Below are 22,150 nucleotides of genomic sequence, written 5' to 3'. Positions count from 1 at the left end.
TCTGAGCCCCGCGCGTCCCGCCGCGCCGCCAGCCTGGGAGCGGGGGCGGAGAGGGGCGGGGCGGGGCGGAGGCGGCGCGGAGCCGGGGCGGGGGCCGGCCGGGGCCGGGGCAGGGGCAGGGGCAGGGCCGGGGCGGGGCAGGGCAGGGCAGGGCAGGGGTGCCGCGCGCAGCCGGAGCCACGGGCGGCGCGGCGCGGGGCCGGCGATGGGGTGAGATGCCCGCGCCCGGGGGCACGGCCGGAGCCGCGCGGCCGCCGCGATGCCGCTGCCGGGGCCCCGCCGCGGGCGAGGGGAGGCGGCTTCCGTGCGGGCCGGGCTGCGGCAGCGTGTGAGCGGCCGGGACCGCGCGCCTCACCCCCGGGAGCATCCCGGTCCGCGGGGCCTCGCCGCCCGCCTCGCCGCCCGCCTCGCCGCGCTTCCGACTGGGCTCCGCGGGCGCGGCCGGCGGCTCCTGGTAGGCGGCCTGCGGGGCAGCGCGTCTGGGGGCCCCCGCGCGGAGACATGCCCGTGACCCCCCGCCGCCCGCCTCGCCCGGGGAAACAGGCTCGCTGAAGCCGGAGCCAGGACGGGGACCATGGGAGGGACGCAAGTCAAATGGTGAGCAGGAGCCGCTTCGGCCGGGGGGATGGGGATGGGATGGGGATGGGGGGGCGGGGGCGGGGGGGGCCGCGCGGGGGCCGGGGGTGCTGCTGGCCGGGGCCAGACCGGGATGGCCGGGGGCGCGGCTCCGGGAGGATCGCAGCGCAACACGGAGGGTTTGGGAGCCGAGCCCGCCGCGGGGAGGGAGGAGTGGCCCTTCACCCTGTCCTGTCTCCGCTGCGGGAGGGCACGGCCGGAGGACCCCGGGCTCTTTCGCGTTGCCCATTACCCATTTTTTAAAGATTGATTTTCCTGTCATTTGGACTTTGCTGGGGGATCGTTTGTCTGATGCTAAGATTGGAGAGAGGTTAGACCTGTGGGAATTAAGAAATGTAGCAGTCACACTGTTTTTGTAATCAATTCCCTGATTTGAGGGGATTATGATGGCAAGCCGGGCATTACTTGTTTGCAGAATAGGGGTTTTGAGTTCTTCGGGGAGCCTAAATCACGTAATTAATTAGCATTAAAATACTTTTCTGTGACCTGAAGTACATGATCGAATGCACCATCCTCACTGGTATAAGGTTCTTGGGGAATGCAGCAAGATTGCTGCTCTGACATGTGCCTCAGGATTTTTCTCCCACAGGTCCTTTATCTTGTGACTTGGCCACCTAGTTTCATGGTCTTACCTCCCTGTGGCCTCACATACTGGCAGCCTCAAATTCAAGAAAGAAAAATGTTGTTTTCCTTTGGCTGCTCTGCCACTCCCCCAGTGGGGTTGGATGTGCAGACATCCGCCTCCTTCTGCCCTTATATGGGAGACAACTCACTTAAGAGGAAGAAGGTGGAGCTGAGCATGCGTCTCTGCTTTTAGGCGTGCAGTTCTCCAGCATCCCAGGTTCACACTCCTCTTCCCACCCTCACCCCCCTGCGTCTCACACATCCCCACTGTGGTCCAGCCAAATGCAGGCAGTGGAACGTGTCAACCATAGCACCTCTCGGCTAAGGAAGTGTCGTTTTATCATTTCTCAAAGAAGAGCAGCTGATACGGGCCTCTGTCTGCAAGTGGATCCCCATTTCTGTTGGAATCTGAATGCGGAGGCCTGAATGGTCATAAATCTATTCTCCTTATGGTGACAGAGAGCCCTGACACTAATGCTTTTCCAGCAGTTAGTTCATGTTGGCCTGGAAGCCAGATTGCCCAGGTGGTGAAAGATGGATAAGCAATGACCTTTTCTAAATACCACTTCTTGCCACCTCTCTATAACAACCCCCCCACCTCCTGCTGGGGTGATAGATCTTTAGATAGGGTAAAGCAATTTTCCTTCATTTGAAGAAGCAAAAAACTTTGTATTTTTTTCTGGGGTTCTGATAAGGATGAGGATGTATCACTGGGTGAGGTCATTCCCACCAAAGCCCTTAAACTTGGGACAACCAGGAGCATGAGACACTAGTCCTCAGGCGGCTTTCAAGGTTTTGAAATCTCTGACTATAACCACTTGTGCTCAGCTCTTGTTTTTCTTGGTCTCTAGGAAGACAAAATGTTAACTCCTGATCGTGGCTGTGAGGATTAGCCTGGGAGACTTCAGGGGCACATTAATTGGGTCAGTGCATCCTAGACACTTTCACTGTTGTCTGGGTGATGGATTTGGAAAGAATTCCTGAGAGGGGGCTGGGCCCAGAGACCCCAGGGTCCCTGAGATTGTTTCAGAGCTGATATTCTCAAGGTGCGGCAGTGCAGAGAAAAAAAAGGCTCTTCAGATTCCTTCTCCCTGTCAGATGGAAAATCCAGCCTCACATTCCCATCTTGTCCGCAGATTTGCTGTTGTTCTGCAGCTTTAAAAGTCACCTTCCCTGATAATCACAGCAGTTCCCTCCAAGGCTAATAGTTGTATGAGAACCTAAGAATCATTGGGAGGTTTGTGGTGATAGTTTGCAAATAGTATAAGCAGGGATCTAAATAACTCTTTGATGGTACAACCAGGTAAACCTTTCCCTTTCCTTAGCAGATCTTTCCCCATTTCCTTCTGAGTCCCCTTTTCCTTGTCATGTACGATCCTTGTTGATATATCCCTGCCCTTTTGCCCAGTCCAGCACTGTCCACACACTAGCAGTTCCTCACCGTGAATCACCTCAGCATAGTCCCTTCTCTGGAGACCAGCCTAGAGCTGATCTGCCGTGTTACTCTGCTGGTGATGCTTGTGTCTGTGAGTTTCAGTAGATTGGAAGTGGATTTTTCTTCCAGCTCCCAAAGCTGCTAAGACACACACTATATCTTTCTGTCTTTGAATCTGGGCCCAGGGATAGTGATGGTACAGGTGGTGGTGCAGGTTGTGGTGGTAAGTTAAAAAAAAAAAAAAAAAAAAAGCGCAAACAAAACAAAACTTGGAGTTCTGTAAGATGCTAGATTACCCATCCTTCTGGTAAATCTCTTCCTTGCGAATTAGGCTTCCAGGCAGCCTTGCTGTGGAAAAAACTTCCTAGGACTGGGTCATTCATTCCTTTAACATTCTTTCATTCAATAATTCATCCTGTACTCATTCAACAAATGTTCGTTCATTCCGTGGGCTGGGGACTGTGTTGGGCAGTAGGGTTAATAAAAAACATGTCTCTGGGTTAAATTATGACAGTTGGCTTCTAACCAGCAGTTCACAGGGACACCTGGAGGCTCAGTCATTAAGCGTCTGCCTTCGGCTCAGATTATGATCTCAGGGTCCTGGGATCGAGCCCCGAATCGGAGCCCTGCTCAGCAGGTAGCCTGCTTCTCTTGCTCCCTCTGCTGTTCCCGCCACTTGTGCTCTCTGGTTCTCTCTCTCTTTGTCAAATAAATATATAAAATCTTTTTAAAAATAAATAACTGTTCACACTAATTGTTCTCTTACTTTTCCTTCTATCACAGCCTGACTTCACCCAGTCCTATCCACAGTGCCAAGAGCGAATCCATTATAACCCAGTCAGAGGAGAAGGCAGATTTCGTGATTATTCCCTCTGAAGGAATAGAGAACAGAACAGGTACTGTCAGTGTGCCTGGGTTGGCTCAGGGTATAGCCCTTGTCTTGAAATGTTTGGGGGTCCTGACTGTCTACCTATAAATTCCCTGGCCTTCTCTCCCTCTCTGTGACCTGTGCATGCAGGGTCAGCTCTAGGGGGCTCTGATGCCTTTGAGCCAATGAATGTGGTTATCTTCTTGCAGAATGTCACTTACAATATCATAGCTGTCAGAAATCTTACAGCAGCACAGACAGGCTGTTCCTCTGCTGGCTGTCTATGAATTAGGAAGTGACTTTGGGGCAATACAAAAGTCTTACTCAACTAAACTGTTTTTATTATTCCTATGTTATAGAAATAATTTCAGTAAGTTCTTGACTTAAATTTGAACCAGGAATAGATCAGTATGAGTTGAGGTGCCTGTGAAAATATAAAGAGCAGGTCTACATCAGGCTTTTGTGTGGGTTTTTTGTTTTTGTTTTTTTTTTTGTTTTTTTTTTTGTTGTTTTTTTTTTGTTTTGTTTTGTTTTTGTTTTGTTTTTTAATCAGGCTTTTGGTGTGAGGGCTATAGAAAGGACCACAAAGGGTTCCCTTTGTTTAGACTTCTTCTTCTCTCTCAGTTACTCTCCTTCTTCTTACATAAACATACAGGGAAGCATAAAAGAAGCAAAAGCATGTGATTTCGATAGTTCTATTCATCTCTAAGGGCTGTAATGAAACTGAAGCCCTCAAAAACAAAAACGACTTAAATTCTTGCCTCTAGCCCTGGAATGAGCAGCAAAGAGTTAGTCACGTTACTGATTCAGAAACTCCTGGGACCTTGGGGAGGGAAAGCATTTACTGAGTGAGTGCTCCGGGTCAGGCACCATGGAGCCCTGCATATAAGTTACTTCATTCAATCTTCCCAGCAACCCAGAGGAATTACACTTATTACATTCACGCTTCTGAATGAAGACGCTTACTCAGAGAGTTTATACCCTTCTGTATTCCATAATGCGTTTTTAATGGCCGTGCACACAATTAGATGGGATAAAATAGACACCAGGAAACCAGAGCAAAGAGACCATAAACGTCGGAAAATAAAACAAAACCAGGAGCAAGATTAAATAGCTTGTGCATGTGTGCTTTCACTAGTTTGTTTCATGTGTGACTCATACGGTGTCACATGTGGACGGGGCTTCGGTATGACGGAATGGTCAAAGGAATATTAACTCGAAGGCTCCCCTCTGAAGCTCCGCAGCAACCGACAAGAATTTGGTTTTCATTGCAACTGGTAGTTAGCTCCTCTCTTGTACCTGGCAGATTGCAGCTTTGGGAGGCCAGTTGCAGAGGATTAAGAATAGGGTCTATGTGTCCCATACCAAGATTCCCAAGGAGGGAATCTTATTACTTCTTCAAGGTTCCATCGCTTTCCCCAACAGGAGGGAGGCGGAGTTCCTAGCCAGTTCTTTATGTGTCACAGCCCCACCTGGTGGATAGTCCTGTTTGTGCCGGGAGGACAGGTTCAGAAGGCAGGTGACCCCAACCTGAGAAAGGCAGAGGACGGTGACGCTTTCTGCTCGAAACTCTTTTCTTCAACATGAACTATACTCCCTCCTTTCCTTTCCTAGAAGAGACAGACTCTCCGTTTTCCCGAGACTGGCGACCAGGTAGCCCCGGAACCTATCTGGAGACCTCATGGGAAGAACAGCTGTTGGAACAGCAAGAACATTTAGAGAAAGAAATGGAGGAAGCAAAGAAAATGATATCTGGATTGCAGGTAGCCCTTTCCCGTGTGGCTTATCCTTGGTGCACTCATTGATGATGATTTTTAAGTCTTGAGTATCAGTTGAAAGTAAACTGATTTTGATTCACAGGAGGTCAGAGTTGAATGGGGAGTTCAGACAGGGGGAGTAGTCCTCAAAGAGCAGAAAACTCTTCATGGGTGCGTACTCCTAAATGGGCCTACGGGCTCTTGTTGACAGCACAGCTCTTGGGATTTCTGCGAGCCTGGGACCCTTCTGGACCCCTACCAAACCCTTTTTCCAGCTCTTGGCTTGTAGGTGGGTCTCTCCCCTGACCTGCACTGTGGGCCTCACCAAAGAACAGCACTGTGAACAGTCAGGGATTTTTCCCTTGGAATTCTCTCATGAAGAGTGCATGAGAGTAATCCCGCAGGTCTCCATTTGAGTCTAGCTAAGGGATTTAGCTCCGTCTTGATGCATTTGCAAGCGGCTGCCAAGCCATAACGATCAGGTAACAGAGGTTTCCCTTGAGCAACAAAGCCCTTCAGTCTTTTCTATACCTTCGTGCCAGCTGGGCAATTCTACCCCAGAGGCCGATTGACCCACTTGACTTGGTTCCTACCTTGAATGACCCCCCCACCCCAATCCTCCCATCTCTTTGTGTCTGCCCCTGTTTGGGAGAGCCCCCTTGTAGTGTGCTGGTGACCCTGAAATTGCCTAGGAATATTCCTTTCTGTTTGTGCTGGGAGCTGCACTGCTTCTGAATTGTCAAATATTTATGGATACGTAAACAAAGCCCACATTATGTGAGTGGCTCTGGCAGCCGGCTGGCGGTGGAGGGCGTGCTCCCAGCCAGCCAGCAGCAGGGTGAGGACACAAAGGGTTCCTAAAGAAAAAAGGGGATTGGTACTGTGGAGAAACAGTTTGCATAATGTATGCCCCAGGAGCTGAGAAGGGCTCCAGGAATGTTTACTGCCTGAATGTTCCCAAGGAGAGTTGTTGATTTTTCCCCGTTTGCTTTGTTTTTTTTTTGTTTTTTTTTTTTTAATGTCTGCCTTTGAGATCTCTTATCTGCCACTCCATTAAGGACTGGTTTAATTAATGGAATTTTGTGTGTGCGCTGACTTTGGGATTATACCCAACCAGGTCTTTTCCCAGGATGATTTGCATTATATGAACATAGATACCCATCAGTTTGGGCTTTCAGTTTGCCTTGCATTTTTCAGTCTGGAAGAAATCCTATGGCAGATTAGACAGAAAAAGAAGAGATCTGACAGGCAGAAAGTCAGAACCCTAATATTCCCTGCAAACAGTTGTTTTAATTCATAGCCACATGATCACAATGAGAATTCAGTTCCATTATAGAATACAATGGGGCTCACAGCATCCACTGGGCTTCTTAACTCTTTCAGTGATGAGCGTGTTGCCTGCTAAGCCACATCCAGAATTTCTGATTTATTAGTATGCCTCAGTTAGAGCTGCTGACACTTTGCCATTAGAGTTAGTATTTCTATGAGGTTGCTGTTCCATAGCTCCCTGTGGCCCGGTCTTCTTATACCTCTTGTCACACTCCATGGGACAACCAAATTCATTTGATTTGCAAATATTTTATTATTAGTTAGCGCTTGTTAGACCAGCCAGTGGCTGGATTTTAAACAGTTTTTATATACCAGCGTTTGTGAAGTGGTTTGTGTTATATTTATTGAAATAGGATTTAGGGGATCCCTGGGTGGCTCAGCAGTTTGGCGCCTGCCCTCAGCCCAGGGTGTGATCCTGGAGTCCCAGATCGAGTCCTACATCAGGCTTCCTGCATGGAGCCTGCTTCTCCTCTGTGTCTCTGCCTCTCTCTCTCTCTCTCTCTCTGTGTGAGTGTGTGTGTCTCTCATGAATAAATAATAAAATCTTAAAAAAAGAGAGAGAGAAAGAAATAGAATTTAACCTCTGTAATCCTGGATTGAATTGAGACAGAATTGAAATATAAACTGGGGACTCTTAAATCTTTCACTGAGCTGATAGGTCTCATAATACCTACCTGCACGAGCAGTTCCAAGTTTTTGAGTACTGAAGAATACAGTTTTGGGGCCTTCTTTAGGAATAAGATTACAGATTATGAGTACAGTTGATCTTTGAAGAACTGGGATAGGGATTGGGGTTAGGGGCACCAATCCTCTCTGCACAGTCAAAAATCTGTGTATACCTTTTGGCGCCCCTAAAACTTAACTATTAATAGCCTACTATTGACCATAAGCTTTATTGATAACATAAACAGTTAATTAACACTTATTTTGATTGTTATATATATTAAATACCATGTTCTTAAAGTAAGCTAGAAAATAGAAAATTTTAAGATCATAAGGAAGAGAAAATATACTTGCAGTACTGTACTGCATTTTGTAAAAAAAAAAAAAAAAAAAAAAAAATTGTATACAGGTTGCCCAAGGGAGTAAAAATGGAGAGTTATTAAAACTAGCAAAAATCCAACAAACCCAACTTAGTGCTTTAAATGTTTTTTTTTTTTATTATTATTTATGATAGTCACACAGAGAGAGAGAGGCAGAGACACAGGCAGAGGGAGAAGCAGGCTCCATGCACCGGGAGCCCGACGTGGGATTCGATCCCGGGTCTCCAGGATCGCGCCCTGGGCCAAAGGCAGGCGCTAAACCACTGCGCCACCCAGGGATCCCTAAATGTATTTTTTAAGTTTTTATTTATTTATTTATTTATTTATTTATTTATTTATTTATTTTTTTTTACTTTTTAGTAATCTGTACACCTAACATGGGGCTCCAGTACACAACCCTGAGATCAGTAGTCTCATGCTCTACTGACTGAGCCAGCCAGGCACCCCAAGTGTATTTTAAATAATTCATTATAATAAACTTTTCTAAGGAAGGATAATTCTTACTGCTTTTAGTTCCCTTTCCAGTTGGTAGAATTCGGTTTGAGCAGCTGTGGTTTGAAATGTAACTTCTGAGCAGAAAGTTCTAGGTTTTCGAGCATTTACTGGGGCCAAGGAGCCTCAGAGCAGAGGATTTAGGTGCATCCAGAGAGATGAAAGGGTCCTAAGCATGGGCCTGACAAAAAGAACTCCTGATAGACTGAACATGAAAAATTGGAGGTATCAAAGGACCAGAAATTACCTAATTTCTCCAGAAATTAGGAGATTTTGAGAGGAAGCTCAGTTGTGATTTCAACTTGGGATAAGCTTACCAGGCTCAACTCTGGACTCTGTCATCTGATGGGAATCAGGTTTTTTTCTGCTTTTGTGGTTATTCAGGCCTTACTGCTCAATGGATCCTTACCCGAAGACGAACAGGAGAGGCCCTTGGCCCTCTGTGAACCAGGAGTCAATCCTGAGGAGCAACTGGTGAGTTTCTTCTTTTGTGACTGGGCACCAGATAATCTGGTTTATGTATTTGTTTGCTTTTAGCTTTTGACTCTGTTGTCCTCACCTAGAAATGTTCTCTTCCCTGACTTCAACCCTCCTGATTTTCCTCGTATGTTTTTGACTACTTTTCCTTCCATCCTCCCTCCCTCATTCATCAACAAATAGCTAGTGAGTGCTGACTGTGTACAGGCACGGTTTCAGGGTGCTGGAGATACGATGATGACACAGAAGACCTAAGACCCCAGCCTCACAGAGTTTACATTCAGGTTCCCTCTCTTTTACTGCCTGTACCTGAAATGCTGGTGTTCCTCAGAGTTCCCCCCAGGGCCCCTGCTGTCTTATACACTCACCTGAGCAGCATTATCTGCCTCCACTTCGCTCACTTCCCACCTGACCCAGTGTTGCTTGCCAAATACTGATTTCTAGCTCAGCCCTCTCTGTGAAGTTGTAGATTTGTATGTGCAGCATGTAACCCTCTGCTGATCACCTCCACTTATATGTCCCATAAGCATCTCAGTTCAGTGAGTCCTAGAGTAAACAGTTTTTGTCTCCCCAACTCCAAAACTACTTGTCCCTTTGGATTCTGTTTCTGATCGCTCTCCATCCACCCAGATGCCCAAAACAGACATCTGAATATCATCCTCCAATCCTTCTGGCCTTTCCCTCTGTATCCAGTCGGTCACCCAGCTCTGTCAGTTCACTCTTTAAATATTTCCATCCATTTCTCTCCATTCTTACAGCTTCTACCTTAATTCTGGCCTCCTTCCAACATTCTAGCAGCCTTCCAGCTGGTTTTCCTGATTCCTCTCCTGTCCTCCTCCAATTCATTTCTATAAAATAGCAGGACACCTGGGTGGCTCAGCAGTTAAGTGTCTGCCTTCAGCTCAGGGCATGATCCTGGTGTCTCCAGATTGAGTCCCACATCAGGCTCCCTGCATGGAGCCTGCTTCTCCCTCTGCCTATGTCTCTGCCTTTCCCTCTCTCTCTCTCTCTCTCTGTCTCTCATGAATAAGTAAGTAAAATCTTTTAAAAAGAATAGCAACAATAATTTACCTCTAAGGCAAACTTCATTTCATCATCCCTTTGCCTTTTCTCCCGACTCCCCATCCCCTATACACACACACTTATCTAAACTTCATCCATGGTCTTTTCCTGGCATTGCCCTGTGTGCATGCTTCCACCAGAGGAGAGGAACTGCTTCTTCATCTTCTCTGTACTCATAGCACAGGGCTAGCATTGAAAAGGTGCTAAGTAAATATTAGTTGAATGAATGACCTCTGAATTTCATGGCCTAGCTACATAGCTACCTCTTTTTGCCTTATATTTAGATTATAATCCAAAGTCGTCTGGATCAGAGTATGGAGGAGAATCAGGACCTAAAGGTATGTCAGAACATGTGGCTTTTTCCCTTTGGAAAAAAAGTTATTACACACCATCAAAATGGTAATGGGTATAGGGAAGGGATACAGATTTGGGACTTCAGCTGTGTCTGTTTTATTTCTTGAATTTGAAAAAGAGACATGTCCTGAATATGGCAAAAAGGTAATGTCTTTTCAGTCTTGGGGGTAAATAATAGGTATTTATGTCACTGGTTCTACTTTATGTTTTAAATATTTTATAATCTTTCATTTTAAATTAAAAATGTGTCTAATATTATATGGTATTTTTAATTTTTATTTGTTTTTGGGGTTTTTTTGTTTATTCATTTGAGAAAGAATGTGTGTGAATAAGAGAGCATGAGGCGGGGAGGGGCAGTGGGCAAGGGAAAGGCAGGCTCCCCACTGAACAGGGAGCTCAATCCTAGGACTCCAGGATCATGACCTGAGTCAAAGGCAGTTGCTTAGCCAACTGAGCCACCTAGTTGCCCCTAGTATGATCTTTTAAAAATAATTTTCTATAATTTATAATATATTGCTTTCAGGTGTACAACATATTGATTTGATATATGTATATGTTATGAAATGATCACCACTATAAGTCTAGCTAACATCTACCACCACATATAATTCCACATTTTTTTCTTTTAATGAGAACTTTTAACATTTACCATCTCATCAACTTTGAAATACACGATGCAGTTTTATTAACTACAGTCCACTATGGTCCTTTATAATGATTTCTTCCCAGAATGCTCATAGTTCAGTGGGTTTTGACTTTTTTGGAGTCATAGATATATGACTAATGCCATAAACTGTCTCCCCAGGAATATGCATGGGTGCGTGCACACACACTCCCTGACTTGAATTTTTAATAGAGTAACTTTAGAGCTCATCTGTGGAGCCCATGTGAAGAATCCCCATTTTAGATATGTTAATTCCAAACTCTTGATGTGATGCAGTAGGAAAAGAAGAGAGAGCAGGGTCTGGGGTATGGATGTTCCTCTCCTAAAATCTTTCCTAGTGACAAGTATGTACGTATATTTAATCTATTATAAGGGATGGGTAATTAGTATTTCATTATTGGACTAAATGTGTTTTTGGTTTATAAAGAATAATGCCCACTTGGAGAATCTGAAGCACTCTAACCCTTTGCTGAACAAATGACATTGGGGATAGGCATATTAAGATATGATTGTATGTTTCAGTAAGGGAGTCTTAGATTTTTATGATTAAGTTTTCCTGTCAGGGAAGCATGCTAAATGTAGGAATAAGAGTCTGTGGGAATGTGGGTATCTTCTTCCTTGGCAAGACTCTTCTCTACCTGCATTTGAGCCTGGGTAGCATAGGGAAGAATGGGATGGATCTTGTGTCTGTCTCTGTGAGTCAGGCTTTACAGTTTACTGGACCAGACCTGCTCTCTGCCTCAGGACAGGGTTAATTTTTCATGGAATGGTTATCTGAGTTTTGTGTTCTTACTGACAGAATGAGGTAATGCTTCTGAAGCAACCCAGACGCAACCATCTGATCTAACTATATTTGGTTTGCAGAAGGAGCTACTGAAATGTAAACAAGAAGCCAGAAACTTACAGGGGATAAAGGTAAAAAGGAAGACATTTAACCCCTTAAATAAACTCTACACGGTAAAGCTGTCTACACATAGCGTGGGTGGTAGGAGGCTAGTTGGGTCTGGGGTCTTGTATATATTTGCTGGAGCTGTGAACAGGCTGTGTGATATTAGAAAGTGCTTTGTGGATGGGAATTGTGACATGTTGAGGAAAATACCTGTGTTTTGCTGAGGCTTATTTCTGGTGGTTCTGACTCAGAGCGCTGTCGCTTCCCTCGGTGTCACCCTGGTGGTTTTTATGTATAAAAACAGCCAATTTTTTAGTTTTCTTCCATTCTAAAGAATGTCCTCTTAAACATTGTAATTTACTCCATTTTTGAGGAGTTAATAATATTAAATGGCTTGAAGTGAAGAAGGTGTAAAAAGATAATCCTTGAAGAGTCTGTCTTCCAGCCTTGCCCACTTCCCTGCTCAGTCATCTAGTTCTCTTTCTTTGAGGCAACTTAACAGTTATTTTTTTCTAAGATTTTATTTATTTATTCATGAGAGACACAGAAAGAGAGAGGCAGAAACATAGGCAGAGGGAGAAGCAGGCTCCATGCAAGGAGCCTGATGTGGGATTTGATCCTGGTACTCCAGGATCACTCCTTGAGCCTAAGGCAGACACACTTAACTGCTGTGACACCCAGGCATCCCAACTGATCAGTTATCAATAAACACGTATGTATATAATTTTTCCCCAATGATAGTGTACTATACTATGTATATATACATAGTACATAGGTAAATGCAGCTTGACACATTGCTCCTTTTTTCACTTAGTAGCATATCCTGGAGATTATTTTATTTCAGTACATAAAGACCTTTCTAGATCTTTTTCTATGGCTGCACAGTATGCCAGTGTACGTTTATATGATAATCAGTTCCTACTGATGGTCTTTTAGGTTATTCCCAGTCTTTTGCTAACACAAACAGTGATCTAGCAAACAGCCTGGAATATATGTTGTTTCACACAAGTGGGAATGTATCTGCTGAATAAACATCTAGAAGCATGGAAGGATGTTCTTAAGCTACTGCTTTTCCCCCTCTTCCCCGCACTTCCGTTCATGGGCTAGACTGGAGGGTAGCTCAGCAGCATTTGTCAGAGTATATTTCGTAGCCTTAATCCTTTGAGATACTTCAGAAAACAAAGTGTTCCATGCTCAAGTAAGTTTGAGAAATGCCCTGTAGGCCAGAAAAGTCCCAGTGAGTAACCCCATACAAAGGACCTGAGAAAGTCTGCCATAAAAAGGTTGGCCTAAAAAAAAGTTTGGAATTATTAACTACAGAAGTACCTTTTCTCCCATGCAACACTTACTAACACTTTGGGAAAAGTTCTTCTGAACTGCTGACGCCAGGGGCATCTTGGATGGCCTTTGCCATGTAGTGTCGTGGCTGACAGCATACTTAAGAATGGGCTCTCAATTTCGCCAGAGCCGCACTGTTTCTTTGCAGTCTGTAAAGAGAGAAGAGTCAGGGCAAATACACTGCAGTGCAGCTCCAGTCCATTATTTACATATGAGGTTGCCATGGTTGGAGAAATGTGTTACAGATGACTCCTTTAAGTGTGTACAACCCACAGTTCTTCCTCATGGTAGGAACCAAGAGAGTCCAAGCTGAGAAAGATTCTCTAAAGCTGGTAAGATCGTAGGATACTGGGAAGGAAACCCATCAGCCCAAGAAGAGGTTGTTTTTTTTTAATATTTTATTTATTTATTCATGAGAGACACAGAAAGAGGGAGAAGCAGGCTCCTCACAGGGAGCCGATTATGGGACTCAATCCCTGGACCTGGGATCACGCCCTGAGCCAAAGGCAGACACTCCGCCACTGAGCCACCCAGGCGACCCCCAAGAAGAGTTCTGAGCGTGGAAATACAATCCAGGTCCTGATCCAGACAAGACATTGGAAGGCAATGGGAGGAGGGCAGGAGCAGTGCTCTGGAAGTGGATGTGATTCCAGGGATTCTATATCAACAGGGTAGCAGGCAGCTCTAGGGCCTGGCTCTCTAGCAGATGGAGATTTGGCAGAGAAGGAGGAGGATAAAGAGCTCATCTAGATTCAGTATTTATATGCCCAGAATACAGATGAGGGAGGAAGGAGAGAGCATTGTCCGTGGTCAGTGTCATCAAGGTAAGTGGTAGACTTGTAATTTGAATCTGGGTCTATTGGATCCCAAAGGCCACTGATTCTCTAGAGCATCATGCTGTCAGGAATGCAGTGGAGGAGAGGAGTGAGGAAAAGGTGGAAGAAAAATCAGGTTACAGTCAGCTAGGTGTAGGACGATGGGTAGGACTGTCCTTTAGCTGCTAGAATCCTGGAGGGGACAGAAAAGTCCCTGCTCCTTGTACTCTCTTTGTCTCCCAGTCTGCCCGAACTAATGCTGGATGTGCAGCAAGGGGTTTAAAACTTTCAGTAGCTGAGTGAAGTAAGTCAGTTGGAGAAGGACAAACATTATATGTTCTCATTCATTTGGGGAATATAAATAATAGTGAAAGGGAATATAAGGGAAGGGAGAAGAAATGTGTGGGAAATATCAGAAAGGGAGACAGAACGTAAATACTGCTAACTCTGGGAAATGAACTAGGGGTGGTAGAAGGGGAGGAGGGCAGGGGGTGGGAGTGAATGGGTGACGGGCACTGGGGGTTATTCTGTATGTTGGTAAATTGAACACCAATAAAAAATAAATTAAAAAAAAGAAAAATATAAAAATAAAAGTGTTAGTTCCCATTTGCTAAAAAAAAAAAAAAAAAAAAAAAAACCTTTCAGTAATAAGTGGCTAGTTGATTAACTGGGACCACAGTGACAAGTGTGCATTTTCCCCAGGATGCCTTGCAGCAGAGGTTAACGCAGCAGGACACATCTGTTCTTCAGCTCAAACAAGAACTGCTGAGAGCAAACATGGACAAAGATGAGCTGCACAACCAGAATGTGAGCTACGTGAATGAACTCTGCCCTCCTTAAGCCCCAGGAACTACCTGTTAGATCTGCCGGCCTTATCTCCCTGACCTTATTTCTGAGATGCCAGCCCTTGGTGTCTGCAATTACTTCTACGTCCTGTTAGAGTCATCTCTGCTTCTGGCTGAAAGCCCATACCACACTGGCCTTGAGCCTTCAACTTTGAGGACACTGAGACAGAGGCAGAACTGTGGTTCTATAGTTTATCTTACTAAAGACATGGAGAGCAGCCACAGAGCAGCTGTGTGTCTTCACCATGACTGTGCCATCTCTGTGCTGTGTCCTCTCATGGCCAACATCAGTTCTGGCTACTGTGTAGCTGGTCTTCTACTAGGGTAGGCAGATGACACTTCTGTGCCAGTTAATTCTTTCTCTTCCTTCTTGCAGGTGGACTTACAGAGGAAGCTAGATGAGAGGAACCGCCTCTTGGGAGAATATAAGGTAAGAATGTTGGGCAGCCCTGGTGGTGCAGCGGTTTGGCGCCTCCTGTAGCCTGGGGTATGATCCTGGAGACCAGGGATCGAGTCCCACATTGGGCTTCCTGCATGGAGCCTGCTTCTCCCTCTGCCTGTGTCTCTGCTTTTCTCTCTCTCTCTCTCTCTCTCTCTGAATAAATAAATAAATCTTAAAAAAATATTTAAAAAAGAATGTTTATCAGTTTGCAGATGATTTCCATTTGACCTTTCTTGAACAGTCGATTGTTGCTGTTGTTCAAAGAGATCTTAAGTACTCTGTTCTCATGGCTGCTTTCTGCAAGGAAATCTTTGTTCCTTTGATTCAGTCACCCTGAAGAACAGATAGCAAGTCTAAGAGTAGGAGCATAGAACTAGTTGTCTGGAAACTTCAGTCTCAACCTTTCTTTCTAACTAGCATGCATGTATATAGTGATCCTCCTACAAAAGGTAGTTCCCTTCCTCCTTACTTTTCCTAGGATCCTTTGTACTGTGTGAGATGGTGTATAATGGCTTCCTGTGTGGCTTGAGGAAAGGACTGTTCCCCCGGAGGCTCTCCTTTGCTCAATTGGAACTTGCATGGCCCATGGTGAACTGCTGCTTAGTGTGCTTGGCTCTGCCACACATCTGAAAGTTCGGTCTCTGTTGCAGAAAGAGCTGGGGCAGAAGGAGCGCCTCCTTCAGCAGCACCAAGTCAAGCTGGAGGAAGCACTCCGGAAACTCTCTGAGGCCAGTTACCAGCAGGTGGGAAAATAGTCACCCACTGGCTTCCTGCCCCTCCAGCCTGAAGACCTCCTTTTCTGATATAGTGTCTTATTTGCAGGTGGATCTTGAGCGGGAGTTAGAACAGAAAGATGTCCTGTTGGCTCACTGTATGAAAAGAGAGGCTGATGAGGTAACTTACAACTTGAGGTCCCTCTCCCATATCTGCGGGGTTGCAGAGGCTACTTGATGAGGGGGTTAAGAGTACAGGTTCCAGGTGCCTGGCTGGCTTAGTTAGAAGAATATGTGCCTCTTGATCTCAGGGTCTTGGGTTCGAGCCCCATGTGGGGTGTAGAGGTTATTTAAATAAAGAAAACTTAAAAAAAAAAGAGTGCAGGTTCCAGGCAAGGAAAATCTGGTTTGATATTCCAGTTTTTCATATACTTTTTACCATTATGTGACCTCAATTTGCTTAACTTCTGAGTCTTAGAAATAAGACTTATTGGGAGAAAAAAAAAAGAAGACTCATCTGAAAAAAAAAAAAAATGACCCATCTGGAAAATGGACAGTCTTGGTAGATCCACTTGGCTCAGAGTCAGGCTCACAAAATATTACTCCTGATTCTTATTTTTTTCTCACTAGAGTGAAGTCAGGAGCTGCTAGAGCAGCATTCTCAGACCCTCTAGTGGCCAGGCTGAGGCTGGGTTGGGGGTCTCCAGGCTGAGGCTTCCGTTTTGCTCATTCTTTATTCAACAGTGCCAACCATGTATCAAGTCCTGGGGTTACAATGATGAACAAAAGGAGAAAAAAAGTCTTAATACTCACGAGGCTTACAATCTAATTGAGAGAGACATGAACAAATACACAATGATATACTATGTCAGGAAGTGATAAGTATAAATAAGAAAAATAAGACAGGACATGTTGGTTTGGAATTCTCCCTTATAACCAGCATCACTTCTTGCTGCTATAGGTGACCAACTACAACAGTCACAACTCTCAAAGCAATGGTTTTCTCCTTCCAGTGGCAGGAAAAGGAGCTGCTTCAATCACTCACAAAGGGGTAGGTTCTTAGGATTTGCATGCAGACCTCCACTTCCAGCTAAAACCAGAAGAGGAGCCTAGCCACTGCCAGTGCCCCGGGCCTTTTGAACCCCCGTTTCCTAGTTCTTGCATTTCTGTTGACCATGTAAAGATGTGAAGCACTTGCTATCCAAAATTAATAATTAGTGGGCAAACAGTAGGCCCACTTCTGTGAAGGAAGATTTCTTATCACTCATACCTCCTCCCTTGAAAATAAAAGACTGGGGATGCTTGGGTGTCTCAGTGGTTGAGTGTCTGCCTTTGACTCAGGTAATGATCCCTGGGTCCTGGGATCAAGTCCCACATTGGGCTCCCTGCAAGGAGCCTGCTTTTTTCTCTGCTTCTTTCTCTGCCTATGTTTCTGCCTCTCTGTGTCTCTCATGAATAAATAAATAAAATCTTAAAGAAAAGAAAAGACCAATCCTGGGAATCTCTATCCTGTACCATCATAAGGCCAGCACTTGGGATGTGGTTAACAGTGGGGCACTGCGCCAGGTCAGCAGCACCTCCTTTCTGCCCACAGACCAGTGATCTGCAGCTTGTTCGCGATGCACTCCGCAGCCTCCGCAACAGCTTCAGTGGCCACGACCCTCAGCACCACACCATCGACAGCCTGGAGCAGGGCATCTCCAGCCTGATGGAGCGCTTGCATGCCATGGAGACCCAGAAGAAACAAGACAGAAGGGTAATCCTCTTCCTATGTTGTTTCTCTTAGGCAAGCACCCAAAGAACTTAGTTTTACCAAGTTTAGTTTAGATGAAGGCCATGCTAAAAGATGGGAAGACCCTGTGGAAGGTTGTGGTTGCTTTTTTCTTTGGTTTTCCTCTAAGTGGAGCTAACTCTTTATCAGGATGGGAGTTCGTGATAACTCTTGCTCCACAGAAATTGTGGTTCTTGACCACACAGGGTCTGTCTCTCTTTATTGCTTATTCTGCTTCCCCTTCTCCCCTGAATGAGCTTGACATCAGATGTGGAAACATATGGGAAAATGTACTGGAAACTAGAAAGCCTTTTATGAATGGACATCATTATTGTTAGGATAAATTGTTTAGCTTTATATACTGTGGAAGATGTGGTAGAAAAGTATGTATTTCAGGTATACTTTTATGATTTAAATTTCTCGGATAAATTCTCCTGCTGATCCTAACTGAGCATTATTGTGTGGCTCCTCAGGTTCGGGGCAAGTCACCCAGAAGTCAAGCAGGTAGTGAATACCGGGAGTCCTGGCCCCCTAATTCAAGTAAGTACTCATTATTGCTCAGTAAGGACTCCTAGCATATTAGATCAGAGATTTAGTATTTTTCTTGGTACTAACATTTTGAGAGTAAAATTTTTCTTGTGGTGCTTCACTCTGTTGTTTCTCTAGTTAATACTTAAATCAAGTTACTTCTAGGACTATGAAAACACATACGATCGTCATCACCACCATCACTGCAAGTACATATTTAACCACGTGCAGGATGTTGCGGACTCAAGCTAAAATATCTTTGGAAAATATACAGTATCAAAACGTTTACACTAACCACAGAAAAATATAAAACAACAAAAACACACACACAAACCATCCTGTAGCCCCAAAAAGCACAGAAAATTTCCAGTTCTTCCTAATGGCAAGTTTAATTCTTAGGGGATTTTCCTTAAAAGCTGGTGCTGAGGTCTTTTTCAGTTTGAGTCCTGAGAAAGATTTGCACCTCCTAGTGGCCACACCTAAGAAGTCATTTAACTTGTTCTGTGACCTCTCCTTAGATTTCTTTCCCTGTTCCTTCAAACATGCTGGAAACTTACTACCCTGCCTGATAATTTCTCTTTTATTGTGTGTGTTATCTTTTGCTTTAATAATGTTCACATTTTCTGGGGATCCCTGGGTGGCGCAGCGGTTTGGCGCCTGCCTTTGGCCCAGGGCGCGATCCTGGAGACCCGGGATCGAATCCCACATCGGGCTCCCGGTGCATGGAGCCTGCTTCTCCCTCTGCCTGTGTCTCTGCCTCTCTCTCTCTCACTGTGTGCCTATCATAAATAAATAAAAAAAAATTAAAAAAAATGTTCACATTTTCTCATCTTTTATAGTTTACCCAGTCCTAATCTAAAAGTACATAGTAATCTAAAAAAAACCCAAATAGTAAAAAGCTGACTGTAGCAAGTTTTATAGAGTTTTGAAAACTACATTAATAAACAAAACCTAGGGGTGCCTGGATGGCTCATCGGTTAAGCATCTGCCTTTGGGGGTCATGATCCGGGGCCCTGGGACCGAGTCCTGTGTCGGGCTCCCTGCTCAGCAGAGAGCCTGCTTTTCCCTCTGTACCCACTCCTGCTTGTTCTCACTCTGTCAAATATTTTAGTATACTTCCAAATATTTAGACTTACCTACATTGGCAGTTTATATTAACCTAAAGAAAGTACTAAAGGGGATGGCAATAAAATAAAAAGGCTCTCGAGAAAACAGAAGTGACTATTTCAAAACAACGCTAGAAAAAGAAATTGAAACTAATTCTGGTACTAATATAATTTGTTATATTAGTGCTGCCAAAGCAAGCACTTTCTCTGTCAAATAAATAAAATCTTAAAAAAAAATCTAAAGTAAGATACTTAAGATATCGGCACAATTTGAAAGGTAAAATGTTTTTTTGTAGGGTAAATAAACTAATATATATGTCACCAGATACCTTTTCTTCTTGAATGAGGGATTTACACTGGGAACAAAACAAATTATATTAGTACCAGAATTAGTTTCAATTTCTTTGTCTAGCATTGTTTTGAAATAGTTACTTCTGTTTTCTCGAGAGGCTTTTTATTTTATTGCCATCTCCTTTAGTACTTTCTTTAGGTTAATATAAACTGCCAATATAGGTAAGTCTAAATATTTGGAAATTCTTCTTTAAAAGTCTAATAAATTCCTCACTTTTGTGTATTTGCAGTACTTATCCTGAATACTGCAAATAAATTCATTGCTGCTTGTAAATTCACAAATGATATACAAGGTCTCTTCTCTGAAAACAAAAACTTGTGTAACTCGCTAGCCCTCTACCTACTGACTCTTCTCTCTCATTTCCCTGCATCAGACATTGAAAGAATAGTCTATACTTGTTCGTTTTCCTTCCTTTCTTCGCATTCACTACTCTAGCCACCAGCGGACTGTTACTCATCTAATCCACATGTTCTTTTTGTTGGATCACTGTTGACTTTCTTGTTCCTTAATCAAAGTGGTTACTTTTCAAAACTCGTCTTCCATTGACTTTTCAGAAGCACTTACTGCTCTTACATAGTTTCCTTCTGTATACATTCTTCCTCTTTAACTTGAGTACCAACCAGTTATTCATTCAACAAATATTTATCGAGAGTCTAGTGAACTAGACACATTCTCCTTCTCTTCTCCGTCGAACCCTTGAATGTTGATGTGTTGAGATCCATGGGGATCTAGACCTGGCCTTTTCATATTTTCTTCAGGTGATCCCTTCCTGCTCCCACAGCTTAAACTACTCTTATGTGCTGATTATTTTTAAACTTTAATCTCTAACCCCAGCCCTTTTCTGAGCTTCAGGGCTCTATTTCTGAATAACAGCTAGGTATCTCCTTGTAGGTAGAAAGATACTTCAAACTTTATGTCTAAAACTGGACACGAAATAAGGGAAAATATGTAGTATGAAATTAAACAGATCTGAGATGCAGTTTTGGCTCTCAGCAGAGTATATGATCATGAGCAAGGCTGTTAATATCAGTGAATTTTAGTTTCCTTGTTCATGAAATGGAGATAATTCTGAAGGATTATGAGCATTAAGTGAAGTATTTGCAAATAATATGGTATAGTGTTTGGCATAGGATAGGTGCAAGGCAAATGTTAATAGCCTCAAAATAACTTCCAGTTATTCCCCTCTGGCTATGCCCTTTCTACTTTTCATCACAGCCAAATCTCCTGAAAGAGTAATCTTTCCGAATCTACTTCTTTTCTTGCCTTTTACTCTTAAGGGAAAACAGTATTTATTATTTCAGATTTTAAAAGTAATACAGTAGGCACCTGAGTGACTCAGTCTGTTAAGCATCTGCCTTTGGTTCAGGTCATGATGTCAGGGTCCTGGGATTGGCTCTCTGCTCAGTGGGGAGTCTGCCTCTCCCTCTCCCTCTGCCCTGCCCCTGCTCCTCACACTCTCTTGCTCTCACTCTCTCTCAAATACATAAAAATAAAATCTTTTTTAAAAAAACCTTTAAAAGTAATACAGTAGATTATTGGAATAGAATTGAAAGTTCAGATAAAACCTATACATCTGTAGTCATTTGACCAGCAAGTAGTCTCTTCAACAAATGGTGCCGGACAACTGGATATCCACATGCAAAAGATAGAGATAGGCCCCTCCCTCACACCATGTACAAAAATTAAAAATAAATCACTGATGTAAATATAAGAGCTAAAGGTATAAATCTCTTAGAAGAAAACACAGGGAAAATATTCATGACCTTGAATTCTCAGCATCAAAAGAAAAAGCAACAAAGTGTGAGCAACAAAAGAAGAAAATAGGGAAATTGGGACTTCATCAAAATTAAAAACATTTTTGCATCAAAGGACACTATCAAGAAAGTGAAAAGACAAACAGAATAGGAGAAAATACTTGAAAATCATATACCTGATAAGGGTCTAGGATTAGGAATACATAAAGAACTCTTAAAGACTGACAACAGAGGACCAAGGAATCCAACACCAAAGGGCAAAGGAATTGAATAGACATTTCTCCAAGGATAAACAAATGGCCAATCCGCACATGAAAAGATGTATGTCAAAACCATAGTGAGATACCACTTCATGCCCACTAGGTGGTTCCAAAGGAATGGAAAGTAAGTGTTGTTGAGGATGTGGAGAAACTGGAGCTCTTGTAACATTGCTGGTGGAGATATAAAATAGTATAGCTGTTGTGGAAAACAGTTTTATGGTTCCTCAAAAACTTAAATCTAGAATTACTATGTGATCCAGCAGTTTCCTTCCTAGTTAAATACTCAAAAGAATTAAAAACTGGTATCCAAAAATAACAACAACAACAAAAATCTTGTACATACATGTACATAGCATTATTCACAATAGCTGAAAGGCAGAAACAGCCTAAATGTTCATCACCTAATGAATGTTGTTGATACAAATTCTGACATGTGCATCCAGTGGAATATCATTCAGCCACAAAAAGGAACCAAGTATTGATACGTGCTACAATGGAGATGAACCTTGGTAATGTTAAGTGAGTGATGCCAGACACAAAAGGGTATAAGTTGGATGAATCCTTTCATGTGGAATGTTCAGAATAGGCAAATCCAT

At 43.8% G+C, this 22,150-nt stretch overlaps 1 protein-coding gene across 8 annotated transcripts in view; it reads left to right on the top strand.

The window, feature by feature from the left end:
• The window catches only part of DIXDC1 (DIX domain containing 1), a 71,470-nt gene that overhangs the window by 40,197 nt on the left and 9,123 nt on the right, over positions 1 to 22,150 (top strand). For 7 of the 8 annotated variants that reach the window (XM_038536175.1, XM_038536171.1, XM_038536177.1 and 4 more), the window contains 12 exons: positions 3,479 to 3,591; positions 5,178 to 5,326; positions 8,569 to 8,658; positions 10,008 to 10,061; positions 11,606 to 11,656; positions 14,486 to 14,590; positions 15,005 to 15,058; positions 15,721 to 15,813; positions 15,893 to 15,964; positions 16,745 to 16,834; positions 17,378 to 17,539; positions 18,028 to 18,094. In XM_038536175.1, coding sequence (XP_038392103.1) covers positions 3,479 to 3,591; positions 5,178 to 5,326; positions 8,569 to 8,658; positions 10,008 to 10,061; positions 11,606 to 11,656; positions 14,486 to 14,590; positions 15,005 to 15,058; positions 15,721 to 15,813; positions 15,893 to 15,964; positions 16,745 to 16,834; positions 17,378 to 17,539; positions 18,028 to 18,094 — 1,100 coding nt within the window. Of the gene's footprint in view, positions 1 to 438; positions 598 to 3,478; positions 3,592 to 5,177; positions 5,327 to 8,568; positions 8,659 to 10,007; positions 10,062 to 11,605; positions 11,657 to 14,485; positions 14,591 to 15,004; positions 15,059 to 15,720; positions 15,814 to 15,892; positions 15,965 to 16,744; positions 16,835 to 17,377; positions 17,540 to 18,027; positions 18,095 to 22,150 lie in introns of those variants that run through there. The other variant, XM_038536178.1, reaches the window with a different exon arrangement.

Source organism: Canis lupus, chromosome 5 (assembly GCF_011100685.1).
Source record: "Canis lupus familiaris isolate Mischka breed German Shepherd chromosome 5, alternate assembly UU_Cfam_GSD_1.0, whole genome shotgun sequence".
Classification (NCBI taxonomy): domain Eukaryota; kingdom Metazoa; phylum Chordata; class Mammalia; order Carnivora; family Canidae; genus Canis; species Canis lupus.
The sequence above is the reverse complement of the archived record's forward strand: the minus strand, read 5'-3'. Positions and strand labels throughout refer to the sequence as shown.